Source organism: Lepidochelys olivacea (genome assembly GCF_965140295.1).
Source record: "Lepidochelys olivacea isolate rLepOli2 genome assembly, chromosome: 10".
In the NCBI taxonomy this organism is placed as follows: Eukaryota; Metazoa; Chordata; order Testudines; family Cheloniidae; genus Lepidochelys; species Lepidochelys olivacea.
The window spans coordinates 66,972,847-66,985,712 of record NC_140420.1 but is presented as its reverse complement, the minus strand read 5'-3'; the positions used below and the strand labels follow the sequence as shown (position 1 = coordinate 66,985,712).

Sequence of the window (12,866 nt, the reverse complement as noted above, 5' to 3'; positions counted from 1 at the left end):
AAATAATTTGCAAGGCATTCAAGAACGTCTGCAATTAATGCTTGCTCTGTAGCTTGTCTGCAAGCTACAGAGTATTACATACTTCAGTTTCAGTTGATTTGTTTGGACACATAAGTCACAAGGGCTACTGCAATCTAAATAATTTCTAATAATTATTATTAATGATATAGGGGCTGTTCTTTGATCAGATATACCAGTGCACTCCACTTACCTATCTAGCAGCTGCTTTCTTTGTCATTTTCAGCCTCCAGATAGTCTTAAGATGTATGTACTGGTACAGTATTAATAGAAATAAATGTATTTAAAAATATATATACAAATTAATTACTTGTACCATAATGTTTTCTAAGATCTGATCTAGCTTCCCATTGAACTAAATGGCAGTACTTCTACTGGCTGAAGTGGGAGCAGGATTGTGCCTTTTAAACTTTTATAAAGAAGCTAACAGATATTTAAACTTAACCAGGTCAGTGCATGCATGCATGAGTGTGTGTGTGTGTGAGAGAGAGAGAATATATGTTCCCTACATAAGGTATAAGAAATGTTACTTACTCTTGACTCACTACCTTGTAAAACATGTCTAGGTTCACCGACAGACATCTCAGACACTTTTAATAATATCAGCAGAGTTCTCTATTTTTAAGGGAGCATTGCATAATTGTTTAAAGTACTTCAAGCCTGGGTACCCCACAAAATTTTTGGAGTCATTTTTTCAGTGTATGACATTCTTCCTGGTGACACTTGAGTAGTGTGCAGCTGAATGACAGCTGGGGCAGACCTATATTTGTCACTGTTGCTCATAGCTGACATGTCATTTGAGAAACTGTCTAGAATTACTTTAATATGTCTTCCAGCTGCAGTCACAGGAAGCTGGCAGGGAATTACCTTCATGTGAATAAATTTTTGCTAGGAAAAATAGATGTGATGTTTGGTTCATCTCGGTTATAAGAAGAATTTATGGATTCTTAAGATAAGAAGGCAAGTTTTTAGGTAGTAAGAGTTCATCTTTTCTTATAAGTTTTGTATTGTTGAACCTCAAGGACTTTAAACATACTGCACTGTAATTGTATCTATGTTTGTAAATTGAGCAAACCACATAATCCAGAAAGTTTTTTGGCAGGAGAGTTCCAGACACTTTTAATTATACTTGTTTTAATTTATGTAATTGAATTACAACATACTAGGCAAAATACTTGCTATTTTGGTTTTGGATTTAGCAGCAGATAATTTATAGTTTGTAAAACAGAATGTTTGGTTGTTAAATTATGAAAAACCTTTGCAGAAGTTAGACTTCTCAATATATTTCAAAACTATTGTCCTGTTTAATATTTTAATATTGCATGACTCCCAAGATATAAATGTGATTTATTTTATTGCCTGTGCCATATATAATATGGTCTGCCTTTTATCAATATTTTTAGGTACCGTAAAATGTGTTAAGTCAAAGTTCAACTTTCATATCTTCAATGACTGTGTTTGTATATAAAAGCAGAGGCTAGACTATGTTCTCAGTTACACCAACGTAACTCTGGAGAATGGAATATTTTCCACAGAAATTCTCACCAGTTCACCTCTAAAGTGATAGTAATATTTAATGTCTATTAAGCCAAGATCCCTGTGAACCAATCATTTTGCTGGGAATTGGCTGTTATTCCATGATACATGTTTTAAAAGGGAAAATTTAATCTCTCACAAAAGCAGAGAAAAAAAGTCTTAATAAAACATTGTTAGCCAATTAACTGCCAGGAAATCAATAAAATCACAGAAAAAAATGTGAATGAATAGGAGCTAATGGAAACTGTAAGAGCTTTAAATGGCAATTTGGAAACCTCCCAAAGGTTGTAGCTTCTAAAAGAACAGTACTTGTGGCACCTTGGAGACTAACAAATTTCTTTGAGCATAAGCTTTCATGAGCTACAGCTCACTTCATCGGATGCATGCAGTAGAAAATACAGTAGAGGGATTTTATATACACAAAGAACATGAAACAATGGGTGTTACTATACACACTGTAATGAGAGTGATCAGGTAAGGTAAGCTATTACCAGCAGGAGAGAAAAAAAACCTTTTGTAGTGATAACACTTCAATCTCTCTGGTCACTCAATTACAGACCTAAAAGTGGCAATTCTTCAACAAAAACACTTCAAAAACAGACTCCAAGAGAGACTGCTGAATTGGAATTAATTTGCAAACTGGACACCATTAAATTAGGCTTGAATAAAGACTGGGAGTGGATGTGTCATTACACAAAGTAAAACTATTTCCCCATGTTTATTTCCCTGCGCCCACACTGTTCCTCACACATTCTTGTCAACTGCTGGAAATAGCCCACCTTGATTATCACTACAAAAGGTTTTTTTTCTCTCCTGCTGGTAATAGCTCACCTTACCTGATCACCCATTGTTTCATGTTCTCTGTGTATATAAAATCTCCCCACTGTATTTTCCACTGCATGCATCTGATGAAGTGAGCTGTAGCTCACGAAAACTTATGCTCAAATAAATTTGTTAGTCTCTAAGGTGCCACAAGTTCTCTTTTTCTTTTTGCGGATACAGACTAACACGGCTGTTACTCTGAAACCTGTCATTATGCAAGCTTCTAAAATGGCTTCAATAAGCTTGATGATGACTGACAGTTTTGATTCTTTCTGTGAGAGGAAGAAACCCACATTGTCATTTTAGGAGCCTTAAAATGCCTAATTGAGGTGTGACTAGATAGAGAATGTAACTGTGATATATGTTCATTAACATGCAATGGAAATGTTTGAACTAACACTTGAAGCATTTCTACAAACTCTTTAACCATATCAATAAACCGCTGGAGACAAAAACAAAAGTATTTATGCTCTCCATGGCCATGATCTTATTAGTGCTGATGAGCTGCATGGTGTTATAGTGAATTTTCAAACCTGACAGAGCACACCAAATGTTCTCTGAATATTAACATAAATTCTTATTATGATATTAATTCCAGGCTTGCTAGAAGACCAGGGGTGGGGACTGTTCAATAAAAGATGAGAGGACTTTTGCAAAACACAGTAGGAGGTTGTGAGGTGGAGTGCATTACTTCAGTAAAACAGGATGCTTTTATGCCATGATGAACAACATGTACATACAGCTTCAGTAACTGGGTGTCTCCATGCCTCTACGTGTCTATAGATACAGAAATAGTTTGATACATATGTAGGAATCTATACAAATGTATTTAGAAAATTATACTTAAATTACATGCAATTCCTCCAACCCCCCAAAAAACCCAACGTTAAAAGAACATTATGCACGTTGTAAAGTCAAGCACTCAAAAGTCAACCTCTGGGCGGACCAGCACTAGAGGTGGGTGAGACACTCTTTGCTAGATATTTGCTGACAGCAGAGGGATGCTGAGACTCAGGAATCTTGGGTTCCATTCAAGGCTCTGGTGGGTAGTGTGCTCTGGTGGGCACGGACTCTTCTGCCCATTTCCTCCAAACACAACCCCCTTCTACGCAGTCTTCTTCAGTATGTCTCTGTCCCAGGCCTGTCTTTCCTCCACCCAGACAATTCCACTCCACAGGCTTCTCATCCCAGTTCTCCCTTCCTGGTTCTTCATGCAGTCTGTCTCTCTTCACCACCCTGGCCTCTGGTCATCCCACCACTTGCTCGCATTCTTTATCTGCACTGCTTCCCAGTTCCAAGATCAATCCCCAGGCTCCTTGTCCAATTTCAGTATGTCCCCTCTAGCTCTTTGTCCCAGTCTCTTTGCCCAGCCAGTCCCAGTTTTCCCATTGCACTCTGGCTCCTTATTAGATCTGTCTCGCCTTCCCCTTCACTTCTTTCCCCTTGCCCCACAGATTCTCAGTCCCAGTCTCCTCCAGGCACCTCATCTACCCCTCCCCATCCCACTCCCAATTACTGGCTCGTAGTCCCCCCATGGCTTCCCTCCATGGCTCCCAGTCCAGTCTCCTTGCCCAGCCAATCCCAGTCTCTTTGTACAAATCTACTCCTTCCTTCATCCTCACAGGTCCATCTTTTGTCCTCTCTGCATTTGATTCAGGCAGTTTTCTCCTTTGAGCTGCCTGGACCCAGCACAGGGGTCACCGAGAGCAAGGAGAGACAAGTTCCCTCCATGCACTCAGTTCAGGGGCATAGAGCTGGTGCGCTTCACAGCAGCCCACAGCTGCAATTGCAGGGAAATTCCTTTTCAGCCCCAGGCTGGAGCATGCCCAGCGCAGATGGGCATTTAGTTGTTAAAATCTAAGAAGTCTACGGAGCATGTCTTACAGTTCTCTACTTGACACGTTGGTTCATTAGCACAAACTGTGGAGTTACACTTTTAGCTCTGGAGGTCCCCCAGTTTAGTCCCTGGTATTGGCCCCACCTGGCAACTGACACGTTACCATTATCCAATATAATAACAGAAGGATGTGACAAAACTGCTTTTCAAGATGTTCGTATTGTGTCACTCCTGCATGTCACCTTGACTAGGCTGTTCTTCCCCCTGTTCTGCTGGAAACTCTGGTTGCCACTAGCCACTTCCGCAGAACATCTTTCTCCATTTTTTCTTTCTGTCCCCATGCAAACAAGAGGCCTTAGGTGTGTTTTGGATCAGCCATGGCAGATCCATTGAGAAAAGTGGAGCCCTGCTGGGAAATCCATCTACTAACTCTGGTATTTTCTAGGCAGGGCCTAGGTCCAGATCAACAGCAGTCCTAAACACAACCTCTTCTGTCTGTGCGTTTTAAAGCAAACACCTGACTAATTCTTTTCTTTTTATTCTGAAGGACTAAAACACATTTCATCTGGTCATCTGGAAGGCCTTATTGGGGATACAGTACTGCTGTCATTCAGCCCTGCCATTGCAATGGAGAATGAAATTGTTTTCAGTAGTGATACAGCAGCTTTAGATCCAGCCACTGATCCATCAGAGTCCATGATGTTTCCAGAATCTAATGAAAATGAGCCTGAAGGCTTAACGTTTTATCACATGGATCTCTATGAATCAAATGGAAGATTAGAAATCTTTCCTGAAGAGCCAGCTGGAAGTGGAGATGGGGCTCTGGGCGAAACCAGCCAAGAGTCAACAGGGCCAGGGGAAGATTTCTGCAGTTCTGACCAAAGTGCATATGACTTGGAAAAGGAAGTTGATGAACTAACAAAACTATATGGACTTGATGAGGATAAAGAAATAGAGCAGGAGCTTCTTGGTGGGAATATAGCTACGTCTGGGATTTTAGAGAGCAAAGAGACACCAGCTCACAAGGAAGGCGTAGCAGCAGGATCATATGACTCCACATATAATGCACCAAAGAGCAGTTCACCAGTAAACGGCTCTCAGCATAAAAAACATATGGAAAGCACAGAGGAACAGGAATGTCTTGGCCACGATTCTGAAGATGAATCTCAACACCTACACAATGGGAAAGCGTATGATGAGTTGCATAATCATGAACATTCCGAAGAAGAGCTTAGGAGGGCTGGCTGGCAAGATGAGAAAAGTATTCAGCCAAACAGTGAAGAGGAAGCTGCTGATATTTATTGTGCTACCTGCAAGATTCCAATTAGAGCCTTTGACAAATTGTTTGGTGACCATAAGGACCATGAGGTGACCCAGCTTGCCAATGCAGTGGAAAGTGCAAAGGTAAGAATTATCCAAGTGGTCTCTTCCATTATTCTGCATATCTGTTAAATAGTATTCAAGCCTATTAATAACAATGCTTGGTTTGGTAGGAGGAGATTCAGAAAAACATGTGTAAATTAGAAGAACAAGTTACTGAAATGGAAAACTTTGCCAGTCACTTGGAGGAAATTTTCATCACTGTAGAGGTAAGCAATTTGCTCTTTGGTTAACTCCACAATGTGGGACCAACTGAGTACACAGCTGCTTTGACAAGACTGCAGTGTTCACTTTTACACAGGATGAGAAATTACAGCAATAGAGGCCATGGTTACCGAGCACAAAATGTAACATGATACAATGCACTGCAGTATCCTGGCTTATTCCAGCACATCCCAGGGTGCCTGGCCCCGACAGTGGAAAATCTGAGTGAAGGGAGGTTGCAGTAGCACAAGGTAGCTGAGGGTGGCTACAGCCAGGCAGCGCTGCCTAAACAGTAAAAAGCTGCTGGCAAGGAAGCCCAGATTTCCACTTAAATCTTCCCTCCTACTGGACCCCCCACTTCAGGAGAGTAAGGATACAAGCATTAGCTGCTCAGCTCCCCTAGAGTGAATGCATGAATCCCCAATGGGGTGCTACGGTTCCCCCCAGTGCAAATATATAGGTGGAAACACCTACTTATTATAACTGGAATGTGCACCTATTTGTGTTTCTAGTTTTTATTTTAGAGGCTAGTTTTATTATATTTTTTGTATTATTTTTATTATACTTTCCTATGTTTGTATTATATCTGGAATGAATGTCTAACATCCCCAGTGCATTGTCGGGGGTGAGGGAGTTTAATAAATAGCGGTTATAAAATATGGTCATTATTTATAATCTAATGATAATATTACAGTCTAGTAACTATTTATCTGTAACAAAATTGTCTCCATTGTAACAATCACTTTGATTTGATACCAGCAAGATTTTCCTTCTTACTGACCTCAGTGGGCTTTGGCTCGGGCTTTAGATGAATAAAATAAAACCCAAATGACTTCCAGGAGAATTTTGGGCGCCAAGAGCAGAACTTCGAGATGCATTACAATGAAGTGATGCAAACGCTAACTCAGAGATATGAAGAAAAGGTAGAAGGCCTTGGGGAAGAGAAGAAACAGAAGCTAGAAGCCTTGTATGGGCAACTGGTCAGTTGTGGAGAAAATCTTGACACCTGTAAGGAGCTGATGGAAACAATTCAGGAGCTGTGCAAGGACAAGGAGAAAGCTGATTTTATAAAGGTAAAGTAATTAAACTGGCATGACCCCTTAAGGATGGTCTATTTCCTCACAATTCTGTCTAGTCAAGAGTCGAAGGCTCCAGCACTAAGATCATGAGTGATTGAATTTCCATAGAACATTCAAAGCTGGTCATGCACTCTACTTGCCAGTTTTATGATGATGTGAGTGCTCCAGGTGCTTTGCACATAGTACTAACTTAATCATGATAAATTCAACATTACTAACATGCATCAGCAGAGGTCTGTCACTGGTAAACTCAATGATTCATGAGTATCATTCTGACTTGGGGAAAATACTGTTTGTTCTCCAGGTCTAACTACTTAGGAAACTTTTGAAGTGCTTAGCAGTGTTCATTGCCGCATGCAGTCTTAGCTTTCTAGCTCTAGTTTGGGCTCACAGAGGCAGATTAATGCTTCAGTAGGATGTTGTTCCCCCTCACTCTGTTTTGCTCATTTTGCCAGGAAGTTCAAATATGCAGTTAAATAGGAGGCCCCAACTGCACACACTAGGGACTCCTGCAAAATGATTAATGAAACCTGCCGTTGAAGCAACTTAGAGAAATATTTTTCTTTGACAGGTGCTCCTCCTCTAACCATATATCACTTGAAGTCCAACCTCATGGATCTCTTCTATTTTGATCTGGCTTATTGAGCGCTTTTCATGATCTGACATTCCCCTTTTCTGCTGCTTCATTGAGAATAGCCTGAAGCAGTTTTGCGTTGGCCCTAGTAACCATTTTTTCAGTCTCTTCTGAGGTCAGCATGCTCCCCTTATGTAGCGTGGAGGGGAGGAAATTGATGTTGATCACAAGCTCATGCAGCCAGCAGGTTCAGGCATGCTGCTCAGATTGAGATGAGCAGCACATGCTGTGACCTGGAACCTCCCTGGGCTGCATCTCTATATTATAGATGAGAGTGGCCACAGCCTGCCTCACTGAATTCAAATCAGGGTGGCCCTCAGACTCCTGGAAAATCACCAGCCTGCCCTCAGTTAGGCAAAGTTTGGGCAGCTTTGTCTTTTATTAATGGGTGGTGCTCAGTCTTCATCAAATAAGTGTCCATCACAGGGAGTGGGGAGCATTGTTATTTCTACGGGAAAAGGAGCCAGATCGTTCAACAAATGTATCTTCCCTTCATATCTGCAAAGAACATCCAGATCTCTCCACAGATTTTCCCTTTCACCTCCAAGATGCTGCTTGTTCCTGCTTGAGACAATCTGTGGGCATGATAGCAAGTCTTGATTTAGTAGAAGCTGGGTATGTGGGGACGGAGGTTGGTTGGTGCTGATTTACATCCCATGCAATCCTACTGCAAACTAGCTCAGGATCTGGTCAGCTGAAAATAAGAGTAAGCCTGAACTTCATTCTTGGGATCAGAAGTGTTATGAGAAAACAAGCTCTATAGTTCTATGTGGCAGCATTTAGAACAAAATCAGTCAGACGAATCTGGTGTTGTATAGTCTGCATTTGGGTTAATAAGCTAAATTGGTCCTGCATCCGTGGAAGACTTTCTCTTTTTCTCTCTCTTTTTTATAGGCTGCAGTACCCGTGGTGGACAGGTAATATCAGTAGTATTTTGTTTTGCTTTTCACTCCTTCTCTTCCAAAATAATTTTCTGAAAATGCTAATGTTGGGCATCCTGTGTTCTCAAGTATTTACTGATTTTGTGACAACGCTCTATCTTTGGTAAGGGTGCACTGAATGTTACTGAAGCTCGGAGTTAGAGGTCTGCAAATCTTTCATCATTCTAGTTTAAACTGCTGCTGGAAAAGTCTCCAAAACAAGATTAACAGCTTGAAACTGATTCTGAACTAATTTAATAAAGCACATCTATAAGAGACATAGCATAACTAAATCAGTGTCACTTTGCTTTAGTGATAGAAAACTGATTGCAGTGACTGAAAAACAGGATTGCTCAAGTCTTACAGAAATGCTCTGGATACAAAATCTGCCTAAACTGGGCTCTCTACATTCACAGATTCGTAACAAGCTTATTTATACATTAATAAGGAGGTTTAGTAAATGCAGCCGGGGTGCTCAAAACTGATAGCATGAAATATAGTAATGGTCAGAAAAGAGCCCTGGGATATGCCAAATCAAATGCGAAATGTATGTTTTAATTCATTTCAGTCCATCATAAAAACAAGTAGAAGAAAAAAGGGTCGCCTTCTTCTTTTTAACAATTGTATACCACCTAGTCCAATGAGGCCCTGTCCTGACTACTGTAATATGAATAATAAGCAAGAATGCAGTTTTTGGAGGCAACAGCTCGCTTCCTTCAGAATTAGAGCTTTAGTGGAAAATGTTCTCTATCACCTGCTTACTGGGACCACCCTATCTAGCATGCCAGCCAAACCAATGCAAGACCAAGAATGACAAGGGGATGGACTGTAAGAACGAGCTGCAGGATTTGGCCCAATTTGGATATAACGAAATGTGAGCACTAATCTTATGCAGGTTCGAGAATACATTTCTGAATACATGATGTGAGCAAGTGACAAATGGAAGCCAAGGTATGTCTTGTGCAACCACCTAGACATTATTTAAGAAAGGACTTTGCTCTCTTTTAAGTGTGTCAGATAAGGCAGCTTCTTTATTGAATGGTAAAATAAAGAGCTCTCTCTTCTTGTTAACACTGATGTTGTAGCCTGAAGGATCTCTCAGAGAGGATGGTACTATCATCTTATAGGAATTAGACTCTTTTACACTTACAGGCTGAGAGAATTTTTAAAAAAAGATATGGATTTAGAGCTTTCAACACTGCCAGACTTTGAAGACACAGTCATAGATTTCTCTGATGTTCAGCAACTAATGGATTCCATTAATACCATCGCAGGTATGCATTCTATTTGATCCTTATTTCAATCCTATTTAAAACTCATTATCAATGTCATGTTGAATGGAAGCCTATTATTTACTCCTGGGGGAATTCTGCATCACTGCGCATGGGCAGAATTCATGGCCCCCGCAGATTTCTTTGCTTGCCCGCAGAAGAATGACTTCTGATGGGGAAGCAAAGGGAAGCTGCAAGAGCAGTCATGCGCCCATTCCCTGGCAGTGCAGACAGGTTGGTTTGGGCACCTAGAGCAGACACATAAATCACCACCTCGGTGCGGGGGGTAGGGCTGGGCAGTCGTGTGTGAGAGAGAGACACACACACTCTGTCCCTCTTGCTCGCTCTTGCAGCATGCTTGGTGTGGAGGGGCAGGGCTTTGGGGTGTTTCTGACGAGGTAGGTATGGGGCAGGCTCTGTTCTCTCAGGCAGAGGAGAATGTAGCAGCCTGTCTGCTTCGTGAATTGTTCCCATTGTTCGTAGTGAATTCCCTCAGGAGTATAAAACAGGTGTAAAAATTTCAAAATTGGTGTAAAGGAGCTTTATTGTAAAGGACAGTATAGCCTTATGCTGCTTTAGTGATTAGAACTGGTCTAAATTTTTGCACTGAAAAAAATGTGCTCCATGAACTGTTTTCTATTGACCTTTTTGGAGATGGTCAGTTGCCACTATAAATTGTGAGTTTGATCCCCAGCCCTCACTTGCTCTTCAGTTGCCTATGATGTAACAGTGAGCATATGGCTGTATATATTGGTTGACTAATAATTAGAACAGGGGTCTCAAATATGCGGCTCGCGGGGTTATTTTCGCGGCCTGACAGCTCCCCGTGCCCCCCAGCATTTACCTAGAGCAGCTCTGGCCCGGTGCGCACCAGGGGCAGGGCAGGCTCCCCGCCCTGCCCCTGCGCCGCTCTGGGAAGCGGCCAGGACCTGAGGGGGAGCACAGGGGTCTGTGTGTTGCCCTGGCCGCTCCTCCAGATACCTCCCCCAAAGCTCCCATTGGCCGTGGTTCCCCGTTCCCAGCCAATGGGAGCTGCGGGGGGCAGTGCCTGGAGGTGCGGCCAGGACAACACATAGACCCCTGTGCCCCCGCCCTTCGCAAGGTTCCAGCCGCTTTCCAGAGTGGCGTGGAGGCAGGGCGGGCAGGCGGGGAGCCTGCCCTGCCCCAGTGTGCACCGGGCTGGACCCCCTGAACCCCTCCTGCAGCCGAACCCCCTGCCACACCCCTCCTGCACCCCGACCCCCTGCTCTGAGCCCCCTGCTACACCCCACACCCCTCCTGCACCCGAACCCCCTGCCCTGAGCCCCCTGCTGCATCCTGCCCCCCTCCTGCATCCCCTGAGAAGTGGGTTCAGAGTTTTCTCAGCCTTTCCTTGAAGTAGCAGTGGTGCTGACTCTGTAACAAACTTGTCTTTCCTTCTAGCTCATTGTACTAAATGGAGATTAATAAAAAAACAAAAAGCAAAAGTTTAAAACGGTCTGAACCACTTCTCTCAATTAATCAGATATCAGTTGCCTGCTCTCCTGATGTTACCCTGTAGTTCTCCAGTCATCCCTGGACTTCACAAAGGAAAACAGGGTCCATAAGGTTTGACTTTCTAATGATTAAAAAAAAATCCCCTTTGAAAATAAGATCTTTCAGGCCTTCTTTATATATCATAAAGAGTCAGAAAAGGCATGGCCCTTTTTTTTTCTTTTTGCTGGTCACCTTTAAAAAGTTTTATTGAAATGTTTGTCATGTAACCTGTTTGCCCTTGAGCATTATGCAAGCCAAGTGTTTGACATGTTCCCTCACATTTGTGCATTCAACATTACCTCCAGAGGCTCCTAAATACCAGAACTAAAAGCTTTATCTGTGCAGATCACTACAGACTTCTCTGCTGCAGCATCCTTCATCCTGTTAGCTCTGCATCCTGTGTGGTATGAGACAGCTTCCAGTTTTCGCTCCCTTTTTCACTAAGAGTAAAATTCACCTATATGCACAGGCCCAGCGGCTCTCAGGCTAATGCCTGAGACAACCAAGTTTAGGGAGCTGCCTTAGGCTGAGGTTTATGTTTTTGTTGATTTAAAGCAAATCCCAGGAAGTGGGCGAGTTTGGACCAAACACTAGGGGCCTGGTTCTCATTCCCACTAGTTTTACACACCGACTTTAATGGTGTTACGCATGATGCACACCAATGTTAGCCCTGGTCTACATTGGGGGGGGGGGGGATTGATCTAAGTAACGCAACTTCAGCTACGTGAATAATGTACTTAGACTGACGTACCGTGGTGTCCTCACCGCGGTGAGTCGACTGCTGCCGCTCCCCCGTCGACTCCGCCTGCGCCTCTCGCGGCAGTGGAGTGGAGTACAGGAGTCGACGGGGGAGCGCTCGGGGGTCGATTTATCACGTCTAGACTAGACGCGATGAATCGATCCCCGCTGGATCGATTGCTGCCCTCCGATCTGGCGGGTAGTGTAGACATACCCTCTGTGAGGGTAGAATCAGGCCCAGTGTATGTAGACTCTAATCAGAGTCAGGGCTCTGTGTTAACATGGGGCTGGTTTATGCTGTGCAGGTGAGTGTGTGTGTGTGTAAACTGTAGCACGTTCTAAGTGTTGCACTCTAACAGTTCCGTGTAGACCCTGCTGATGGGCTCTGAAAAGTTCCCTCATCAATATAGTACTGTTCGAAATGGGACTATGTCAATGCACACTAGGTACCTTTTTGGTTTTTCTCTGTTAGTAAACTACCATGCTTCCACAGAGGGAAAGTACCCTCATGCCATTTAATGTTAAAGAGGGAAAGATCCTGTTCCTCTCATCACTGTTTTGGGTTCATAAACTGATATATCTGTCTTCATTTCAGCTCCTTCTGCTCCGGTGATAAATCCCCAAGCTCTCAACTCAGCGACTGGCACCTCTGTGAGAGTATGCTGGGGCCTATTCTCAGATGACACTGTCGAATTCTACCAGCTATATTATAAACAAGTCAGTGACGACACACCTAGTGAGGAGCAAGCTGGTAAGATGGGACACATGTAGATTCCAGTTCAGAAAGCAAGTGGCTTCTGAAACTATTTTCTACACCAGTCTCAAAAATGGTTTAAGTCAACACAGCTCTACCTGCTGCTGCTAGTGCTCCGGGGATGGGTAGCTGATCTAACTTGAGGTATTTTAGAGCAC

At 42.9% G+C, this 12,866-nt stretch overlaps 1 protein-coding gene across 1 annotated transcript in view; it reads left to right on the top strand.

Moving 5' to 3' along the window:
- Positions 1-4,840: 4,840 nt before the first annotated feature.
- The window catches only part of FSD2 (fibronectin type III and SPRY domain containing 2), a gene marked incomplete at its 5' end in the record, with an annotated part of 28,219 nt that continues 20,193 nt past the window's right edge, over positions 4,841-12,866 (top strand). Inside the window, 5 exons of the mRNA XM_084641262.1 lie at positions 4,841-5,617; positions 5,707-5,802; positions 6,637-6,875; positions 9,565-9,704; positions 12,550-12,705. Coding sequence (XP_084497388.1) covers positions 4,841-5,617; positions 5,707-5,802; positions 6,637-6,875; positions 9,565-9,704; positions 12,550-12,705 — 1,408 coding nt within the window. The remainder of the gene's footprint in view (positions 5,618-5,706; positions 5,803-6,636; positions 6,876-9,564; positions 9,705-12,549; positions 12,706-12,866) is intronic.